Below are 23638 nucleotides of genomic sequence, written 5' to 3'. Positions count from 1 at the left end.
GAAAAAATATGGAAATGGAAAGACTGCTCAGAGTCATACAAGAATTATTATCATTTTTGGGATCATGCCCAAGACTGAACTAGAATTTTAGACAGAACCAAGGCAAAATATCATGATATTTCATTGCAAAATGCTGCAAGTTTAGTACCTCAAAGACTCAGCTAATACTGTGGACTTTTGCCTGTTCTAAATGCATAAAATCTTTTAGAATGGTAAACAGATATGCTCAGCCTCTCCTTATGGCTTAGGTTGACTTTAACTATCCATAGCTGCTTTCCCTCTGTGATGGATGAACTCCTCCTGTGTGAACTAACTGAACTTTGGTCCAGGTAGATGCTCAGCAAGTAGGCCTAATCGAAGTAAATCTTATTGTGTGAGGCTATCAGTGAGAACTCAGCACCAAACCTCAAAAAAAACCCGGTTTAGATGGACACGAGGTTGATAAGTGGCTAAAACTGCATTAAGACAGCAGAAAATCTGACTACAAATCAACTACTTTACATTATAAACATCTGCAGCCATCATAGTCCGTTGAGCTCTTCCTTCACAGCAGCTGGCTGCACAGCAGTGTTCTCCTCTTGAGTAGAGACACCTCTCAAAGTTACTCCTCAAGGCTGAGAGATACCTTACCTGACATGAGACACTGATGGGTTGGTAAGCGACATTTTTTGCATGCATATAACTTTTAAGATACATACAGTAAGCTTAGGCGATAATCTTTGTATCCTATACTAACTTTAGGCATAGTAGAGTGCCAGTCCATCTGCACTTACTAAATATTTTGCATACCTAAATTTACTGATTAGAACGCAATAAACTAACTACCAGATCAGATCTGTCTGAGTGATCTCTGCTCCTGCAACACTCTCCTGTCACTGGTCCTGAAGATTATTTTGGACAACCTGCAGCACCTTACTACTCTTACTCATGCAGGGTTTTTTGAGAAACTTTTCACAACTAGTCATCCTTAGAACTGTTCCCTCCCAACCTGGTAAAGAAGCTTTTAATCAATCTGGACCTTATCGGCAGGTCTTTGCCCTGTTATGGTTTCCCCTGTTTTGGGGAAGGTCGATTGTTTCTTCTTTCCACTATTGCTCTAAAGCTTGACCAATGTTTTTGTTCATTCAAAAGTTGAGAACTTAAAATAAGATTGCATTGCAAAATCTTTATCTCTGTTGATAAAATCTTAGTCCTGATCTGCAGCATTCTTCAGATATAACTTGTTCACCTTGTATCTTTGCCAGATGTGTCCGTTACTTTCACTATTGGATGTCAGAGGTATTTGAGTATAGTGACATTTGCTTTTAAATGGCCAAAGGAAAATATTTCAGCCCTCATGGCTCTGCAGAATGCATTTTGGAAGACGAAGCTTAAAGTTGCAGCATGCTGGCTGCTGAACCATTTGTATCATTATCGTTTCTACTTTACCTGGCAAAGCCAGATCACTATCAAACACATAGCTGCAGTATTTGTTCTCTTTCAGTAACTATTTATGACCAAGGGATAAGGCAGCAGGACTGGAGGAGTATTGCTGCTGTGTTTTGAGTCCCAGGCTAGCAGCCTGTGAGGAACCCTGAGCATCTGGAGCAGATCTGTATTGCTTATCCAATGCAGCTTTACGTTAGGCTGCTGTTGTGCTTGAATTACTCATTAATGAAGAGAGCTATGCAATTCCCTTGCCTTTTCTCACAGCTTTATTGTAAATGCATCCCCAAATACTGCCCCTTTGTTTTTTCCTGTCACATTTAAATGTGACTAAAAAGAGAAAATAAACAAGCTTTGTAAAATACTGAGACAGGCAGAAAAACATACAATTTGTTGCTGGATGAGATCCTAGTGCCTTGTGCTAAAGACTCTCTTGACCTTTCCGGAAAGAAAGAATGAATTTTGTTTCTGTATTTTATGAGTACAGCTATGAGGAGACAACAGTTGTTCCCAAAATGTGGATTTACTTCCTCACCTATACAGTCTTTATAGTTTTTTCAGCATCCTTCAAGTTTTGTAGCCAGAGGCATAAGGAAATAGGAAGACATCCTAAATATTTATGTAGACTTTATACTTAGAAATGTTCAATATCTCGAGGTCTTAAAAAACGTGTCTGACTTGCTGGAGACCTTTTCTGGTGATTCTGTTCCCTTAATTAACAGGTAAAAATTTTATGTTGAGTCCCAGACTCTGTACAACTTTAATAAAAAATAAAAGGAAAAAGTGTGTATATGAAATACAGGATATTTAGTAATTAAAAAAATAAACCCCAAGAAGTTGAGACTGAAAAGCAAAACATGATTAAGACTTGCTTACCCTGCCAAAAGAAAACAAAGGGTAAGAGTTGCAGGTTTAGTCAGACTACCAATAGCCATTCCTTTGCATGGCTGTGAAGAAACAAAGATTAGTTTAAACTGAGAAATTTTCTTTATGCTGATTCAAACTATATCTACAAAATGGTTTTCTGTTTTTCTGAGCATAATAAAATTGTATTAGAGAGAAAAACTACCATTTACCCTACTCAGCTATTTCTTTTGACCTGAAAAACAATTCACATTGAAAGAAGAAAAAACAAAAAATCAAGTACTCTTTTTTTTTTTTTTTTTTCCCCTTTCCTGTGGATTTGGGCCACATTATTATTATGTCCATGTAGCTAATAGTTTCAATTGCTGATGTTAAAATCAATTATTTCAAAAGAACAGGTTTTTTTTTTTTTTTTTCTGCCACCACCTTGGGTATTTTGGGGTTGGTCTTTTTTTGGATTTCCTTTCTTTCCTCAGTGTTCACACTATTTATTGGCTTGAAATGACTTTTTCAGGTAATTGCCTGAGGCACCTCAGTGAACAACTGTGACTTTCAACAGCAAGCTTTTTTAAAAATATATTTTTCTTCTCTTCTTTACAAATATAATAGAAAGAGATGTTAACATCCCTTACAAATACAAAACTGTATTGCACCGCACTGAAGAATCAGTTAAATCTTCAGATGAAACATCTGAAACAGACAAGCAAAATGCCTCTGAGTCGCCAATAAAGGCTGCACCAACAAACTGCAGAAACAATGTTAACAGGCATCCAGATTCTTGCTAAATGTAAATCTAATGTCTAGACTTCTTTTGATGTGCTCATAGTGATCTACTTGCAAAGTACAGTAGATAGTAGCAACTTCCAATTCTGGGGGCAGCTGGGCACGGGCCACCAGCTCTGCTGGGCTCCTCTCTGGAGGAGGTGGTCGGGACTCACCAGTCAAATCCTTGTGTCACAAGACTACCTCTCATATTCCTCTATAATACTTGCCTTAGTGAAATGCATGAGGTTGGCCCTTAAAAGCAGGAGAAGATAAAAAATGCCCCCCAAACTGGAAAGATCTTCCCTCTATCTCATTGCAGATTTGCTGAAGTATCTTAACATGAACAGGATTAACTTCCAGGAAAAAAAAAACCTAGCTGTGTCCTAATTCTTCCTAGGAAAATGTGCTGGGAAATCACTGAGCCAAAACAGACCTTCCCTGCAAGCACAATGATTGCAGCACACTGTGATACTTGCCAGCAATAATTACAGTCCAGCAGGGTAGAAACCTAATTTTCAGGCAGGGCAAGCAGAAAGCAAGTAAAAAACGAAAGACATGGATAAAAAAAAAAAGTAGCAGGATAGGAAGCAAGGTGGGGGTGGGAGTGGGGGCGTGGGGAGCAGGAGGAAGAGATTAGATAACCTTAGACTCTATCAAAACCACTCATTTTAAAACAGCTCTGCTTTCTTTTTAGCATCAGCTCCATTGTTGTTTGACATATTACTTTTTCTTTCCTTTTCTCTTTCCTCTACATAGTTTCTGGGTCAGCAAGGACAGTTTAACCTAATATGATGTATTCTGTTGTTTTCCTGTCTTCACACTGATACTGCATTGCACTTCTGTAGGCAAAGTCAGGTAATACTGTCTTACCTGAAAGCACTGAATACCAGACTTTCAGAAATTATTCATACACTGAGAGACACAGATAATACACTGCCACTTAGGATTTCCAAAGTTCTGTATGCATGTAAATGCAGGTTTACCTTATAAATACAAATCATAGCTGTCAATATACAGATGTGTACATGTGATCTCCTTAATGGCAACAGCCAAATAAAAGGACCGGCTAAGAAAAGGATATGTCAAACAGATGCTGAGGAGGGAAGATGCAGTCAAACAGAAAGCAAATGAAGTATAGGTGAGACAACCCTTGAAGTGGCAGGAGCACTGAGATACTCAGGAGGACAAGGAGCAGGCTGTAATAAGGCTAAACTACGACAACTTTCTAAACAAAAAGCGAGTCCTACCCTCCCACTACACCACTTTTTTCTAGGACTTATTCTGAAACCTCCACAGAGATGAAAGAGCTTCTTCTGTACAAGACCAGTATAAGGGCCCAGGACAGAATCTGAATAGCTATGCAGCACCAGGCTGTACTTCTTATTTCTAAAATATTCTATTACATGTGAACATTGCTTTTTTTTAGAGTAATGTTAACCTCAACTACTTCAGAGTATGAAGAGTGAGCTGAAATACATTCAGATTTTTAGCTTGTATTTGTTTGGAGAGAGAGGAAACACCACCAAATCAGTAGGGAAAATGCAGTGCAGACCTGCATAGAAAGGCGTTTTACCCTCTGTCATGAAAGAAATGAGAGACGAAGAAAAATAATTTTTTATACCTTCGATTGACAATGCCTGCTAACTGGACAATGAATAGCTGAAGACAGAAGAAAAAAACAGGGTAGCAGTGATGAGAACAGAGAAAGCACCCAAGAGTGCTATCTTTATATACTGCATTTGTAGCATCTTAAGAATGCTGCAAATTATTTATTATCCAGAAAAATTTTGAATGTCTTTAAATCTCACCTCTGACAAATCCACAAATTGTTTGTGTGCATCTTGGTTACATAAGTCAGAAAAAAAAATCAGATGCAATTGCAAATACAACCTGAAACTCTCCTTTTTGAGACCATGGGTTGGTTCAGCACTATAGGCAATTCCTTCCAGAATACATATTGATATTTATAATTTAGGTAGGCCTACCTGAATATTTCTGAGGAAAATTACTGTGAAAAGAAAAATAAGAGTTTGATAAAACAAAACATTAAAGGAGGTCAGTTCTGCAAAGCCTCAAAATGGTTCAGATAAGAGGGGAAAGCATTTCCTTTTTTCTTGCAATGAGTAATCCTGTTTAACTCAGGGGAAAAGCTGCTTGATATGGAGGCATAACAAAGATCAAAGTGAGCAGGTGAATCGATGGATAATACTGCAGAAGAAATGGGATGGCCAAATAAAAGGAAATTCAGGAATGGAAAGATTAGAGACAATTACATTTAGGGAAAACCTAAATTAAGTGGTCTGCTATTCTGAAGAGTAGGAAAGAGAATTCCAAATGAGGAAATATGAGGGAGTATACATGAGGGGAGAATTTTGAATGCTGGTTGTAAAATTTTTAAATTTTACATCTCCTTCTGTGTAATGGTAGCACTGCAATACCTCACATTTTTCTTTGATCCAATAATTTGCCATAGCCTTTATCTGGTAAGAAGCAGAGAATAGACAAAAATATCAGTGCTTGTGAGAGAGGCAGCAATTCTGCAATTGAGAAGTCATTAAGGTGCACAGAAAATAATTTGACATAAATTACTGTAAATGTTTGGCTCCTGTAATCGGTAGCTTTTGTTGCAGACTGAAACAGTTATGTCAACCCCATTAATGACTGAAGAGAAAAGGCTATGAAAATCTCACAGCTCTGTCCCATGTAAAAAAATTTATATTTTATAATGTGAACGTGCTTTTTAAGCCTCACAGCACTGTTAACATTTTTTGAATGGAATATGCATATTTTCTGGTGGAATAAATGACCAAAAAAATGGTCAGTAAAAACATTGAAAACAATCCTTTTCCCTTATACCACATATTTCGTGCTGTTGTTACATTGATTTTAATGTTGAAGAAACATGAGTAAATATAAATTGTAAATCACAAAGCCTATAAGAAGGGGAACAGAATTTACACATTGCCCTTGAAATCACTGGGCTGTGCACGTCAGCAAACTGTGATGATAAACACAGATGTGTTTCCATGTAGACTTGCAGCGCTGGAACTGGTTACAACAGCCACAAAGAGTGAAATTGTTTTGGGTGATGAGACAGGCATTTTCATTCAAACATTGGTGTAATCTCAGCTCTTCCATTACCCTGATTCAGGAAAGAAATGTGGAGTAAATATGATGTAGTTAACTTCCTCCATCTCTTCTACTGTAGAGAGAGTTCTTGGATGTATTGACAAGACACTGCCTTTATAGATTTTCTTCTGAAAATAAAAAGTGACTTAAATAGGCAGAAGGGGACATGCATAGTAATGAAGTTTTATCACCTGCAAGGCTCTGACATCTGGATGACAAGTAACAGGAGTTAATATCTATTGAAACCTAGTATATAGGAGTTTATTAACTCCACTGGTTCCAAAGCAGCTATTATCCACAAACATTCATCCACTGATGATATAAGAATCAGGCAAGGGCTCCAGCACATACCACAGAGAAGTCTGAATAAAATGCTGTTAAAGGAGATGTTAGCTGCCATGTAACTCCATCAAATGGGTATTTCTACCAGCAAGTACTCTTCTTCTGACAGATGAGCAGGCATGCATGCCACAGACTGTAGGGGTTAGAGTCAACTTCTATGTGTGCATCTGACCTTCTGAATAAGACCCATGTAGGTACCATTTGAGCTTTGTTTTACATTTAGAGTCTCAGGTCTTCCTGTGGGTGGGTATCCCCACACAAATCCTATTAGCTCATTCTGTGAAACTAAGAACTGGCAGCAAATCACAGTCTTAGACAGTTTTACTCTTGAATAATTAGGCTCCTTTTGGCATCTAACCTGGGATCTGCAGTGTCTCTGCTCTCCTGCTAAACAAACAGTCCTGGCTAGGACAATTTCTGTAAAAAATAGCCAAGCAAGCTAATGTTATTCTGAGCTTTTAGTGAGATAATTTAATCTGTAACCCATCTCTTGCTCACAGATACTAAGCAATGTAAAACTGAATTGTTTTTCAAGGCACAGTTAAATGAAAAAGCCAGAAGTAATGTAAAAAGCTCATCACTGAGATGGATAGACCTAATATCCTGTTACTTTAAGAGAACAAGAATTCAGTTTGGTCATTCCCACTGCTGCATATACTGAAAAATCATGTCTTGCAAGTAACTGCCCTAAACAATGTTGTCTGCAAGACTTACATGCACACATGTATCTTCTAATCTGAACTGAAAATGCTGACCTTGGAAGGAAGTGTGGTGAATTGGCTGGCTGGCAACAGTATTAAAATTGGGGGCTGTTGCTCCTTCTTGAACTTCAATTTCTAGTTTTGATTTTCAACATATTTTCAAATAGTCTGATAGTACATGGATGTCTAGGTTGCTTTGCTATAGATGATACAGGCATATGGCTATTCTGTACGTAGGCTGACAACAATGTCATGATAACAACACAGAAACCAAGCAACAAAAATACCCACAAGTCATTAGTTTCCTGGCTGGTTTGCTGGTGAGACTAAGTAGGTAATACCTGGAAAAGGCAGCTTAGTGTAAGATATTCCTTTAGGACAGTAAATTTGTAGTTACTGCTGTATCTACACAGAACATGCATCTCATACCGTGAGCTCCTCGTCTATGACTAAGATATTATAGCAGTAAAGAATGGGTTTCTGTGCCCCATCTGAAGTCACAGAAAGAGTAATTACATTTTCTAAGAAAGGCAAAAGAAATTGCAACTCCCCAGACATAACAGAGCCAGGGAGTAAGAAAGGTTTCTGAACAGTATTGTGGAGTTTATAAACTGCATTGAACCTTTCCAATTCCCTGATTGCAAAAATTGGTCTATATTACCTAATGTGGAAGTTGCTGTGTCACACAGTACTGTTCTGGCTTCACTTTCATTACTGGGACAATTGACACAGCTGTATAAATGATTCAGTGTGACTTGACAGAATTACTTGTTAATAGTGTAAATGGGGTAATGGATATTTTCACAAGCTTATATTTTTAGAGGGAAAAGAAACATTCTAAATTTAGTTTCTTTAGTTGCAATTTTAATCACAGAATATGTAGGAAGAGAAGTACTAAGTTGCATTAGTATCTACTAGGTGATTCCATCTGTGATAATTGTATAGGCAGTATGCACCAAATAAAATAGAAGATGTGTGCTTACTGAATGTAAGAAATAAAATGAATGTTGGTGTTTGGAAATTTGTGCTGAAGATGGCACAGGATGAACCAAATAACTGTCAAGTTCCACACCTTTGCTTCAATGGTAGGTCTGATATTCTTGTGCTTTCTGCTAGTGGAAGCCCTACCTCATCTGAGAACAGTTAAAAAGCAGCTGTTAGGATCAAAAGTTTGTCAAGGCTTCAGTGTAATACAACAATTGCTTTGTCCTTTTTTTTTTTTTATGTATATAGCGGCTTTGCTTGTGGAACTTGTTCTCTGAATTACTGAAATAAAATCTCCAGTCCTAGAATGAGATTTCCTTCTCTGTGGAGGCAATGGCAAAGCCCAGCTAACTTCATCTGACTTCTTGGCAGCAGAAAAAACAAATTATGGTTTTACCTCTTTTGCAAAAACAAATTAAATGAGGTTTGCAGAATTTAAAACTACCCTGTAATCATATTTTTAACAGTTACTTATAGAGGTAGGGCTTATGTACTAGACTAATCCTATTAATTTGCAGTGACAGGATAGGAGATTGAACTTTCACCAAAATTAGGACAGTTGCTATGGTCACTGCTGGAGAGAATTGGCATCTCCATTTGGATGCATAGGACTAATTAGCATCAGTACAGTCGACGCTGGAAATCTCACAGAATGTTCCTATGGGAGAGACAAGACTTGTTTCAGCAACCAGCAGGCCAGTTAGATGACGCTTTCCTGCCCCAGATGTCTACTGCCAAATTACATGCTCTTCACAGCAACTATACTCCTGTAGGAATTACAGTTGATTTTTACTGTTTGAGAAGTCATGAAGTCCTCTTCTGCCTCCTCTAAAAAAAAAAAAGATTCCATCAGCATTAAAAAATCTTAGCTGAAATAATTTATTTGTTTTTTAAGCGAAATGGATCTGAATGAAATTTTTAACCTTTGGGAAGGGCCAAAGAAACAAAGAGGTTTTGGTGTTGTTCAGCCTGGAGAAGAGAAGGCTCCAGGAAGACCTTATAGCAGCCTTCCAGTACCTAAAGGGGGCCTACAGGAAAGACAGCGAGAAACTCTCTAGCAGGGCCTTGTGCTAGGGCAGGGAGTAATGGTTTTAAACTAAAAGAGCGTAGATTTAGACTAGATATAAAGAAGAGATTTTTTACAGTGAAGGTGGTGAAACACTGGAACAGGCTGCCTAGAGAGGTGGTGGATGCCCCATCCCTGGAAACATTCAGGACCAGGTTGGATGAGGCTCTGAGCAACCTGATCTAGTTGGAGATGTCCTTGCTCCTTGCAGAACTGGATGACCTTTAAAAGTCCCTTCCAACCCTAACCATTCTATGATTCTATGTGACAATCTGCTGGTAAATTCTTGAAAGTCTATCTGATTTAGCTAATATTTAATTCAGAACAAATCTATGTGTATGCTAATAAACAGTTGCAGATGGTGTTTAATTAGCATACAAATTCACTAAGCCTGCACATCCAGCTGAAAAGCACAGTGTTTTTTGCAGCCAGTACATATCAAGCTCTTTCCAGTATAAACTCTTCCAGAAATGCGGACAGGTTTGCTCCAGCCTTTTCAGACAAAGCTGAAACCACAAGAGATGAATAGGTCTTTTTGTATTCCAAACAGAAAAGAAACTGCTAAATCATTCAACAACTTCCCAGTACTTTGGGTAAATAACCAATAAGCAGTGTCAAAGCCCTGCATTAGTAAAATAATATTAGGGTATGGATGTTAGCCTTGCAACACAGCCTGTCCATGCATTTGTGGACAATTTGGATCCATCTTTGAAAGCAAAATATAATAAATAGCAAGCACCTTCATGATGCACGTTGTTCTGATCTCAGCTCAATGCACTCAGCTACTTCAGCTTTGTTTAATCTGACAGCACCAGAGTTGCAAGTTAGTCATGAAGTCATCTGGAATGATCTGTTACTGTGTATGTACACTCAGCAACACAAAGTAGAAGTAAGGTTTACACGATTCCCAAGTAGCTATGATGTTTATCACAATGACCACACGCTCAGGTACAGGAATAACAGAGAAAAGGAGAGGCAAGTAAAAAATATCCATTACCTGTTGGCATGAGATAGAGATGGGATTTTATTGTTTCTCTTTTATCAAGAAACTAATTAAATTGTGTCTGTTGCCTCTATGTGGAAATGAGTTCCAGGAATTCATGGGCACACACAAACCTATGCCTACTATCCACATGCTCTTCACTCTGCAAACCCTTCTTGCAGTGGTAGGCAATGACACTATCAGTTCACTTAATGTAGTAACTGAACCTTCAAATATTGAAAAAAACAAATTTAGCTGAAAATGGTTATGGCAGTAATAAGAAAACAAACTTAACCAGCAGGTGGTACATAGTCTTTACTGCTGGTGTTAATGTGCCATTTTTTGATTACTAAGTTACTAGGATTGGATCTATCCTAATTCATGGCAAATGCCTTTTCTATTAAATGGATATAAGGTTAGGTCTATTCACTCTCAAAGCACTATTTTGGAAGCATTAGTTTTATGATGAATGTATCTCACTGCAACAAGTGTGATTTTTTTCAGGGACATGGACCTTTCTGTATTGCCAAAGTGGCCTTTCCCAGTGCCTGCCTGGTGAAACTCCACAGATGGACCCACACAGCTTCTTGGAAAGCTCATTCTAGCTTCTGAGAATTTCACATTGTGATTTGTGAACGCAGTACTCCGGCAACATGCCGGTCTAAGATGCAAAATGATTAAGTACTCCTAAAAGAATGGAGCAGCCTGTATTTGTCAGAAAAGTCAAACACAAGAATTACTGTCTTTAAGGGAAAATAATAAGGCTAATTTATTTACTGAGAGCAAAATAAATACTCATTTGCACAGCTGGAAACAGACTTCTGAACTGTAACCCAACACAATGTGTTTTCAGGGTTTAGCTTCTCATAAGCTGCATACAGGATGTGGGAAAATGTAGAAAAGATGTTCATGGTGCTATCTGAAAAAAAGTATGGACTCTACTTTACAATACTGACTCCTGCCCTCTTAGCTTTGGTGAGCCTTCAGGCTCCTATTTTAGGAACTTCTTGACAAACTTTTAAGAAGTATTTTAGGTAAATATGATAGTAAAGAATCTCCATAAATTATACACAAAACACTCTCCTACCCTTGTAATCTACAGTTATATATACAGACTCCTATAGCAAGCACCTTCGTCCAAATAGATTTCTGAATATAAATTTTGATTCTTGCAGTACCAAAGCAGCTAAGTTTGCGATTTAATAAAAGCTACTAACTAAATTGGGAAGTGGAATTTGCTCTGTCTTGCAAACCTAACAGACTTAGATTTCTCCCCTGCTATGGCCTCAACTTATCATCCAGCTTGTGTACTCAGATTTTATTCAACACACAAAGTTACACCTTATCAAACAAATGGAACACTGCACATCATAATAATGATGCTCCCTGGGCATACAACTTGGAGACCATTCTTTAAGAGTGAAGTCCAAAATATCATAACTTGAAAAATCTGATGTTCTGTGAAGGAGGTAATTTTTGTTATGATTATGCTTTTTTCCCTGGCCACCATACTTATGTAAAATTCATAAAAGAGATGCTAGTTTTTTTACACATTCTAAGTAGGTAGAGGAGGAAAAATTAATTCAAAGATAGGTCTTTGTTACTTTCCAGAGACTGACTTGCATTTTATTTTCGCACATCTGTGATTTATCTGTATTTATGTACTTTATTATAAGAGCAAATTTCTGTCTGCACCCTGTTTGCACTTGTTTAGTGGCACACTGTAATACAACAAGCCTCTCCTGCACTATCTGCTTTATTCCCTATGAATTCAGCAGCCACAAAGTCAGACAGCCAGGAACACTGACCATGAGTCATAGAATCATAGAATCATAGAATGGTTAGGCTTGGAAGGGACCTCCAAAGGTCATCTAGTCCAACCCCCCTGCAAGGAGCAGGGACATCCCTGACTAGGTCAGGTTGCTCAGAGCCTCATCCAGCCTGGCCTTTAACGCTTCCAGAGATGGGGCCTCCACCACCTTTCTGGGCAACCTGAACTTAGGCAAAAGACCCATGATCAATTTGGCTGCTGCTGAGCTCTCTGAGACAATCTTCTGCATCTTCCTTCTATTTGATTCTTTAGGGAGAGGGGAGGTCAGACTAATGATGAAGTCAGTTCATCAAGTAGTGTTTTGTTTTATGCACAACAACCAGGTCAGAAGGCCAAGCCTGAGGAAGGACAAGGAGCTGGGACAGATGTGGAAATATGAAAAATCTGGCTTTGTAGAATCAGTGAAGTCACCACTCACTGCTGGGAATACTTCACATCTCCAAGGTCATCCATCTCCTCTGGTAATGCTATCTATCTTCATCATTATAAGTATAATCTTTTTTTTACAGTCATATACAAGGTTATGCCTCTTAAAGGACACAACTGGCCTAGCAACCACACTTCAGACACATAATCTTTCTAGCATACCACTGTTAATACTGAAAGTACAACTGAGGTACCACAGAGAAACATTTGTTTTAATGTATTCTCTTTACATATGATTGGGTCAGTGTTATAAATTCAAATTCAGAACAGTTAATTTTGTGTAAACCATCTCCTGGCTAACAGCTCTTCACAAGATCTGTACATAAAGAATGTCAGTGGTGACTGTGGTTACACGTCTGCAAAGAAACCTGTAACAAATGCACAACCTCGCTTGGAATAAATATCTCAATGTGGATCCTGCAGACAAAAATATCACAGCTAACTTTGCTGTAGAGTTTGTTAAAAGCCTGACAACCAGTTCTGAATTTAGATGTCTGAAACAAGGCAGAATTGCATTTTTCCAGTCTTGATAATTCAACGTCTGCTTCTACTTTCTATTAATTCCTTCCTACCTTTCAGTCTTCCTGCCTTCCTGCCTCTCTTGCGCCTCTCCTTTTGCTCTCCCTCTCTCTCTCTTTGACTGTCATTAAGTATATTTTCTCACTTTCTGTCATTAAGTATATTTTGTATGTTTGCATGCAGAACACTGCTTAACAAGTAGGTTAACAGAAAGAGGCATAAAAGAATTAATGCTGTTTCCCTAATGAGGTTTTCTCTGCTAATTATTGATATGAAATGTTACAGCAAATTCAATATTAAAGTAGACTGAGGCACATATGTACTACATAGGTAAAGCAAACTCAAGTGCCATGAAGTCGTGGTACATCTTGACAATCATAAATGGATAGAAAAAGTATTTCTGCATATTTTTCTGAGAGTCTTTAATGCCAGTAAGACTTTGGAGGGAAAAAAAAAGAAAAAGAAAAGAAAAAAGATCTCTCTATCTTGATGTAGTTCACCTAGGGAAGAGATGACTAGTCTGTACCTTATGGCCTGCACTGACTGCTTGTGCATAGCTAAAGGGTGTTTGAAATCTGCTACACAGTTTGAATTCTGATTGTGAGAGGAAGCAGGCAGCAGGGACTGCTGTATGTCCAGTTCCATCAACCCTCTACATTGCAACTGCAGAGTGGAACTGCATTCTGCTGTCATGTCTTCCCTGAAAAGTTGTCCTTGGAATCCTCTCCTCTCTGCCGTTGTCCAAGGTGCATGCCAGGTAATTGTGGTACATATAAATTATTAGTCATGCATGAGGAAGGTTGACTTTTTGATGGCTGCATGAACTGCTGGTTATTGAACAGAATACTGCACTTGTGTCAAGTTACAGCATATAAAGAAATATCTTCTATTCTGTAAAACTCTGTCTAGAAGGGCAGCCTTTTTTTTTTTTTTAACACTTCATAACTGTTTCTCCCTGTTCCCCTCCAGAGGTATTAATTACTCTATGCCGTATTTCCAAGTAAAATTAAAAGGCACTGCAGAGGATGAAGTCACAAAAACCTCAGACAGTTTCAGAAAATGAAGCTTCTGTAAAACAACTGGGTGTTACCCTACACAAAGTGTTGCACGCTGTCATCAGCTTGGAATTCATATCCTGTGATATGAACTGAAAACAAAGCTTAGAAGAAAGATTATGTTACAAAATTGAAGGATGTCTATTCAGTCAACTTGTAAAAAATAAAACCCCCTGGAATTGAATCCCAAATTTTTTTGCAATGCGATTTTACTTCAAAAATGCGTCTGAAAAAGTAGCCTCATGAAGGCCCCAGAAATTGTTGACAGACCTTGTGTTCTTCAAAAAAGTATAAGTATGCGTTAAAGGGATAGCCTTGCCACTGCAGAATAGAAACCTTGGAGACAAGTTGTTTTCTTTTCCTGTCACACAACTCCATAATAATAGCCCTTGTGATACTTGTGCAACTTTATAGCATCTTTAAAATATGATCCCAGTGACATATAAACAATTATGTTTCCTTCTGAGGTTTTCTGTAGTTGAAGGAGGTACAATTTTAATAATGATATGCTTGAGGATGACTAAAAAGTAATAATATCCCTACTGTACTAGCTGGATATTGTCCTGCCAAAGGAAATGTAGAGGAATTTACAACAGGAACAGATGTCTTGGATTAATGACTTTAACTGAGAAAATATAGATTAAAACAAACAAAAGTCAGCATTATATAATATAATTTTAGAGTCTGGATCACAGTAATCAGGTTTGTGAAATTGTTCAACAGGCACCTGAAAGGCTTGATCAAAACAATGCACTGAGCACTCTCTTTGTCTCTAACAAAAGTGTGAACATACCAGCTCCTTCTTCTTCATGCACTCCATGAGGATAATGAAGAGGTGCTGTGCCTGGGTTCGGGTGTATGTGAAAGTCTTCTGTATGGTAACTAACAACTGGTCCCTCAAAGACTCGTTGATAAGTCTGAAATTCAAAAAGAAAAAATAAACTAGAGAAACAGACAGGAGGGGACATTGCAACTTCAGCCAAGGATCAAACAAATAAGTGTTAAGACAATAAATCACTGCAGGTTGTTTTGGACAGATTTGAAGGACAGGAATTGCTGAAACCATCAGAGACAAATTGGAAAACATTGCTCTAGAAAAACACATTGATCATGTTGTTGTCCCTCTTCTCCAAAGTTTTTATTTCAGTTCCCACATATTGGCATGACAGAAGGTCATTCAAACTATCAGCTGTGTGGGATTTCCTTACAAAACCAAGAACCACACTGACAGTCTGAATCTGAGGGAGACTAACACTTCTAGGTGAACTGAAGACTCCTTTCTATCAGTGAATTAGAAGAATTCAACTCATGGTTCATTTTATGAAACTGGGAACATTTGTGTTGTCAGTGGTTTTGATTTTAGTTAGGGTATTTCAAGAGTTTCAACTCACCTTACTGATGCTGCACAGGACCAGACAAAAAAAACCCAACAATAAAAAATTTCTCCATTCCTGAATCCACTTGAAGAAACCACTTTGCTTTTGCTCATGCTGATCTCCCAGGAGTCTAAAGAGTAACCACTTTTATATTCCCCCTCAGTGCTTATGTTAGTACTTGCAAAAAGTGGCCCAACAGCAGAAATAAATAGTAATATTACATGGAATATTAGTACTTGAACCCTACCCCTTGATATCAAAAAGCCCATTCCTCAGGACTCTTCTGGGTGAAACACTGCTGTTCTTAATGCCTTACAAAATCATAGAATCATAGAATCATAGAATCACATGGTTGGATGGGACCTATAAGATCATCTAGTCCAACCGTCATCCCACTACCATTGCTGCCACAGCTACTAAACCATATCTTGTAGCTTCTTATCAAGCCGTCTCTTGAACACTGCCAGTGTTCACTGCGACTCCACCACCTCCCTGGGCAGGCCATTCCAGTGCCTGACCACTCTTTAGAAGAAAAAGCTTTTCCTCACGTCCAATCTAAACCTCCTCTGGTACAACTTGTGGCCATTTCCTAGGGTCCTGCTTGTTGCCTGGGAGAAGAGGCCAAACCCCTGCTCATCACAACCTGCCTTCAGGAAGCTATAGAATGCAATGAGATCTCCCCTGAGCCTCCTCTTCTCCAGACTAAACAATCCCAACTCTCTCAGCCACTCCTCATAAGACTTGTGCTCCAGACCCCTCACCAGCTTTGTTGCCCTTCTCTGGACATGTTCCAGGGCTTCAATGTCTTTCTTGTAGTGAGGGGCCCAAAACTGAACACAATACTCGAGGTGCAGCCTCACCAGCGCCGAATACAGGGGGATGATTACCTCCCTGCTCCTGCTGGCCACAGTATTTCTAATGCATGCCAGGATGCAGTTGGCCCTCTTGGCCACCTGGGCACACTGTCGGCTCATGTTCAGCTGAGCATCAACCAACACCCCCAGGTCCCTTTCCTCTTCACAGTCCTCCAGCCACTCAGCTCCGAGCCTATAGCGCTGCATGGGGTTATTGTGACCAAAGTGCAGGACCCGACACTTGGCCTTGTTGAACCTCATCCCATTCAGCTCAGCCCAGCGATCCAGCCTATCCAGATCCCTCTGAAGGGCCTCCCTACCCTCAGGCACATCAACACCGCCACCCAACTTGGTGTCATCTGCAAACTTACTAAGGGTACACTCAATCCCCTCGTCTAGGTCATCAATAAAGATATTGAACAAGATGGGCCCAAGTACAGACCCCTGGGGGACACCACTTGTAACAGGCTGCCAGCTGGACTTGACTCCATTATCTACTACCGGCTGGGCACGGCTCCCTAGCCAGTTCTTTATCCAAAGAAGGGTATACCTACCCAGTCCACGGGCAGCCAGTTTCCCTAGGAGAATACTGTGAGAAACTGTGTCAAAGGCTTTGCTGAAGTCCAGGTAGACCACATCAACAGCCTTTCCCTCATCCACCAGTCTGGTCACCCAGTCGTAAAAGGAAATGAGGTTGGTCAAGCACGACCTGCCTCTTAGAGCTTAGTGAGCTGTAATTTAGAACACATATCCTTTGATATATGAAAGCTTCCACACTACAGCATTTTTCTTAAAAATTGTAACTGAGTGTTTCTAATTAGCTGAATCAGAATGTTATACAGGATAAATCATTGTTGATCATCTAGAGGAATGAAAATCAGAGAATCTTCATGACTTGTATTTTATGACAGAAGATAAACAAAGATTTAGCCCTGCAGCAACTGCAAAGAATTATCAGAAGCAGCACAGCGTCTAAAAGTCATTCTTAGCTTAAGGCAACTGGTGTGGGAGAACAACAACCAAATCTCTGTTTAAGTCATACTATTGCTAAAAGTTGCCTGTACTTCTCTGCAGCAAGGAAGCCCAAATGAGACTTCACAGTATTCATTAGACAACAGAATTTTGAATATGATTTAACTATCTAGTTCTTATACCTGCAGCAAACATGTTGTTAGAAGAGACAATGAATGAGAATGGGAAAGAGGTACCGAGGTGCATAGGAGAATATAGAAGGCCTGGCATATGGAGTGCATATGTTCCCTACTCTCTAAATATGACTTTGACTGTAAATATTCCTGGTGAGTAGGACTTCCACTTCACAAAAAAGCCTGTAAAGCATATGTCAATGTGTTTGGATTAAAATGAGTTTATGTGGGGTTTTAGACCATGCTGTGGATCATTGTTCTTTATATGCCCGGCTCCTCCTGTTGTCTTCTACTTTATTACAGACTCCTCTTGAATGGAGAACCTACCTCTGCACTTCCTCTTTTCATGAAAGGAGCAGTACGGCCCCAGATGTGCTTCTTCCTGGGATACTGGAGAGGCAACAGTACCACATTTACTGCTCGCTCACTATGTAAGCACTCCTTCCCTGCAGCACGACTGGCTTCCCTCACAAAAAGGCAACATATGATGAGTTAAAACTTCCAGCCCTCTTGGTGGGCAGCAATGACAGCTGACAGCAGAGGACTTTCTGTGTGGGGGTTATAAGAAAAACAACCTGACCTTCTGTATAGAAACAAGGATGTTGCAAGCACATTGGAACATGAAACAAGATGTCAGAGCACGGTGAGAAATGTAGATTGACTCCACGTTAAAGAGAATCAACTTGGAAAAGCTGACACCCTGAAAAGCACTAACGTACTTTGAATTGCAGATTAGTAGGTCACATGTGATACAAATTCTGAAGCCTCTTTTTTTTTTAGGCTTAAAAAAAAAATCCGTTGGAAATTTGCTTTAATCAAGAAGGCTGTTCTTAATGAAATGGTGCTATCACTGTAAATATAAGTAGTTCAGAACGATGCAATTTTCCATCTTTCAAACTAAGAAAGAAAAAAGGCCTCATCATTAAGAACAAGTTTCCTAAAAACATCCACTAGAGAATCTAAAAAGAGATTTAAATAAAGCTCTAATTTCCTTTGGAAATGATACATTAAAGTGAGGTACACTAAGAATCATAGAGTCATAGAATACTTTGGTTTGGAAAGAAGTCTCAAAAGTATACAATTAATATGAAAAAAATGCATTGAATTGGAAGAATACAAAATTACAGAACTTCACAAAACATTTACAAAGATTTTAGGATTAAAATCACCCCGTTTTCTCATCATACTTTAATTTTCCTTAAAAAAGTGTAGAATCTGAACATGAAATTTCATTTCAGAAATTGTCTCTCTCAGGCTAACATACACAGAAAGCAAGAGAAATTTGCTTTCATAAGTATTGAGTCAAAGGAGAATTAAGTCCTGAGACTTCATAAGCAGCCACCACTTTCCTTTCCTGAATTAAAGCTATCAGAAACTGTATTGTATAATAAGTTTAAACAGCACGTAAAGCAAACTCCATGTGAACAACACAGAGATTTTTTTAAAAAAAAGTATCAACAAGTGGTTTCCTAACTACCGCAGTACACATCTCTTCAAGTACCACTTCTCAGAAACTTCTTGTTGTTATAATTGGGCTTATGCAGCTTTCTAGCCTTACTGAATATTTTTTTTTAACATCTCATTGGTCTGCAATTCTACAGCAAGTCTGTTCAATGTCTTTGTGACATAAAAAACTTGAAGTGATTGTAATCAGAAACAATAATAGCAAGCTTTCTAACAAAGTAAGCATAGCTGAGTTAAGCTTTGTGTAAACTCAAATCAGTCATATCAAGACTGTATCACATTTACTCCTTAGGAATCTATAAATGTTAGAAGGTATTAGATCAAAGTTCCCAACTGTGTAACCCAGCTGGGATAAATACAAACTGTGCCAGGCTATTAAAGGCTAAATCTATGATGCATACATCAAATCCCATGCATGTAAAACAAGTAACTTCACAGAATACTGCAAGCAAAATACATGGGACTTGCAGGTGAGTGATGATTTATCCACTACGCAAAGACAACCTCTTTTGTTACACATACAACTTTAGCAGCCATTTTTAAAAAGCACATATTGCTAACTTTAGATTCGGAGGAAAAGAGATGGCTTCTTGAGTCTTGTGATTAGAGGTCTAACCTAGAACACAGGAGATGCTTGGCCATTAGCTTGGGAATAGTATATTCAGCAGTCTCTGTCATGGCATATGAATCTCATATGCATAAAGCTCCATAGGCATAAAACTGCCCACTTTACCACACTGAAACTCTACGATTATGAATTCCTCCAAAGTCAGCATACTCCCACCTTAAGAAAACTGGATAGTGTCAGTTGAAGATAGTATTTTTATCATCTTTCTGCTAGGCTTCAGTTCAGAAAATATTTTCAACATACCAATAAAGTCCTGTTTGGGGCATGTGGATGGCATGGTCCTCTGAATTCTACTTAATTTGCCATGGAAGCAATACTGCAGGTAACTTGATCCTGCCTATACAAAATGTCCTACAAAAGGACAATTTATCCTGTTCTTGTCTTCTTTTCCCCACATAGTTCAAATCTGTTATTTTATTCCCTAAATACCTAAAATAAGCCCATTTTCCTACCAGTCCAGGTACCTGACTTTTTTTTTTTCCCCCAGAGGAGCTGGATTGCTCATGGAATTTAGATATATACTCTCAAAAATCTGGCATCTAAAGTAAAATCATATACATCTACATTTAGTTTCAGGAGAAAAAAAATGACTCATAATTGTTGCTAAGAGTGATATATATATATTTTAAAGAGGATGGCAACATTAATTTTGATGCATCGGATTATCAGAACTGACCTGTATCGCCTTACCATAGAAAAAAGGGAAAAAGATATCTTGGATCTATCACAAGATGCCACTTAAAAACACTGAAGTGACAAAGTAAATAAAATGACATTCTATTTCTGTCTAAGATATGCTGGAAGATTAAACTGCAAAGCAGAAGTACCTTCACTGCTTTGGCCGATGCAGAAGAGACAGATGACAGCATTTTGGCATCCTGCCTTCTTGGAAAGAGTTTTTTTTTTAAGTAATGCCTAATATTTGAGGAGATAATAAACATTCAACCCAATAACATTACAATCTTTCAAACTCATGGCATATGATTTTGTAGTGAACATTGGAAAAGATATGAAAGATCTGGCCCATAGCCAGCTCCCTAAATTATTTAGTATTTTTTCTCCAGAGATTTTTAGCACTGGAGTCAGACAATGTACTAGAGATTTACAAAGATTATGCTCTTACCCAATTTCAAAATGCAAGTTCATTATAGATTTTAAAAAACTGATTGTTATCAAAATGTTTTGAAATTCTCTAAATTAAACTCTATTCTATGAACTGCACATAATCTGTTTCTCACTTTTCATTTGTGAATTATTTTTTAAAATTATTCTTTTTATTCAGGTTAAAGAAAATGTAACCATAAAACATCAGCATGATGTGAAAACTATTCCCTGCGCTCCTTTATGGGAAGCTTAGGACATTTTCTGTTTTAATAATGATTTGCACTTTAGACAGTCACACCATACCCAAGAAACATGACCAGAGCCTATGCTGATATTTTGTTCCATTGGGATTACAAATAAGACACAGTTGTGCAATTGTTGTGGGACTGACTGAATTTCTCATAATTTTTAAATTGTCACATTTTGCATAGCACTGTTATGTGAAGAGACAGAAAATAAATGTAATTATTCCTTTGTGCTATTCAACCAGGGATAATTGTTGAGTGCTTCTACAAGGAATCGGCTTTACTTGCAGCTCTTCACTGGTGGTTGTTCTCCTACACCATTTTTCCCTGACTATGTTTATTAAATGGTTCTGCCTTCACCAAAAGAGATGTGATTGTATTTCAACAAAGAAATTATTCTATCCAGCTTTTGATTTGCAAAGTACTTTGTTACAAGATAAAAGTAAAGATATCAAAATACACAATGTGAAAACAACCTTACAAAATAATTCAGATTTGATAGTATATGATCCCCCATGATGTGGTAGACACCATGGGGGATACGGAAGACCCACATCATACCTACATTATGATGCCTTTTGTTCGAAGTGAAAAATCTCTGTATTTCCCCTATATCTTCCCTATTAGAAAAAAACGAGATTTAAGTAATATACTTCAGTTATGAAGCCTAAAAACTATGCCACAGTGGATGCAAAGACAGATCAATCCAAAGGTGATCTTTAATGATGCTCATGTGAGGATGCTCATTTAAAGCACAGAGAATGTTTTATCTTTCCTTGTGAACATTAGGCAAGAAGTAAATTTTTTTTTTTTTTTGGCATTGAACTGAAGTCCTTAAGGCTCTCACACTTGCGGAGTAGAACTGATGGAGTAATTAATATGCCATAAACTCAGCCTGGAGACTGCATTCAAATATTGCAAGTCATTTCCCATTCCGTAAGGAAATATTTGTGTAAGAAGTGACATATTTTTAACCTAGTGTTTCATTTTTCTTATCTTAAATTCTGAATTTAATTAAAAAAAAACTCCGAGGATTAAAAACTACTGAATGATCCTATAAATAGTTGCTGTTTTACTTCCAGCTTGTGCTTTTATGCAAGACAACGAAATGAGAAGGCATCTTTGATTATACAGTCAAAAATACTTTGGCTTTTTGTGTAGGAGAGTTATTAACAACTAGGATATTCACTTAGGGCTTAGTAGGGACTACATTTGAGTGTTTATGATTGGACTTATATTCTTACCCCTCAACGCTGTTCAACGTATCTTTAACTTTGAAGTAAATGAGAAATTAAGTGCTTCAGAGCCTGGAGATCCTGGCCTTTAAATTAGGGACGACAGTGATGAGCAGCCAAATAATTCTTCCAGTTCACCACATGGGGAAGGATGCATTTAAGCTGCCTTCTCATTTAGGTTATCCTGTGTACATAGCTTATTTGTCATTATGATGTAAAAGGTACTGGGAACTTACTCAGCTTATTACTGAGAATTTTATTTGCTTGTAGCAAAATGCAGCCACCTTGTACATTCTTAATACTCTGTTCAAAACTTTTCAGACCAAGGCAATATGTAGTCCCTGATACTAAGGTCATGGCAAACTTTAAAAAACCCACCTGTGTTAATTATGCATATCTGATATTCGTAATACGGAAACCTCAGCTCAGTGGGAAACTGTCTACCTGCCTTGCCTGCCCCCTGGAATTTCAAGGGCAGAGATGAGATACTGAGGCCTCAAAACCAATTTGCCTACAAAGTCATCTTTACTTCAAGGTATGCTTCATAGTTCCTTCGGCCTGTTCTTGTAAAATCGTACAGTTGCAGGCAGCACGCCCTGCAAGGCAGTGCGTGCACATCTCTGTGTTGTGCTGGCAGCCTCACTCCCCTGCAGCCCAGTGAAGTCTTGATTACAGCGGCAACATCCACCCAAAGACTGCCCTAGGTGAGTAAAGTGTCCACCTTTTAATGAGGAAAGTCTATAAACAGGCCTTCAAATATGGCAGATTCAAGCTTATCTCTTGTCTTTTCAAGAGTTCGACATTTTAAAAGGGTGCTGCACCTTGATTAATATTAAAAAGTGTTTCCTTTTTCTGCTAGGAAAGATAATGAGGAGGGAATGTAGGCACATCACAATTCTGTGAAACTCAATACAGAAGGACTTGTTGGGCAAAAATACAAATTGTCCAACAGTCTCAAGGATGTCTCTGAGAGGATGGATTGGCGCCACACTGATTGAAACTCAAGCAGAGAGCTATATTTTGTCCTCCTTCACCTCCAGACAAAGTTCTTTTGCCCCTGGAAACAACCCCTAAAATAAACTGAAAAACTCAAACCAGTGCTTAGTATGTCTATACACACATTCTTATAAGTACAAAATGAATCCATATCGGTTTGCAATGACAGAGAATTTAAGACACTGAAAAACCACCATGATAATACCAATATGCAAATGCTGCATCTGTTGCTGCCATGGATTATGTCTTTTCTGAATTATTTAGATCAGATATCCAGTGCATGGCAGCTGGAAGATATGCTGTGTCTCAGAGAAGACCTTGTTTCGCAGCTAGCAGTCAGAATTAAAATAGGTTATTGACTCTATAGTCTGATTGCACAGTGGACTGTAGAATTAAATTCTGCATGCAATTTGGATGTGCTACATTGATTTAGAGTCTAATACACACAGTTTTGTATAACCTACTTAGATTCAACTCAAAAGAAAAAGCTAGTAGCTGAACT

The 23638-nt window shown here is 38.3% G+C and overlaps 1 protein-coding gene across 2 annotated transcripts in view; it reads right to left on the bottom strand.

The window, feature by feature from the left end:
* Nucleotides 1–23638, bottom strand: part of TRPM3 (transient receptor potential cation channel subfamily M member 3) — a 437387-nt gene that overhangs the window by 70134 nt on the left and 343615 nt on the right. For both annotated transcript variants that reach the window (XM_086771551.1, XM_086771552.1), the window contains exon 8: nucleotides 14883–15006. In XM_086771551.1, coding sequence (XP_086627677.1) covers nucleotides 14883–15006 — 124 coding nt within the window. The remainder of the gene's footprint in view (nucleotides 1–14882; nucleotides 15007–23638) is intronic.

The sequence above is a fragment of the Chlamydotis macqueenii genome, chromosome Z (genome assembly GCF_036417535.1).
Source record: "Chlamydotis macqueenii isolate bChlMac1 chromosome Z, bChlMac1.mat, whole genome shotgun sequence".
Classification (NCBI taxonomy): Eukaryota; Metazoa; Chordata; class Aves; order Otidiformes; family Otididae; genus Chlamydotis; species Chlamydotis macqueenii.
The sequence above is the reverse complement of the archived record's forward strand: the minus strand, read 5'-3'. Positions and strand labels throughout refer to the sequence as shown.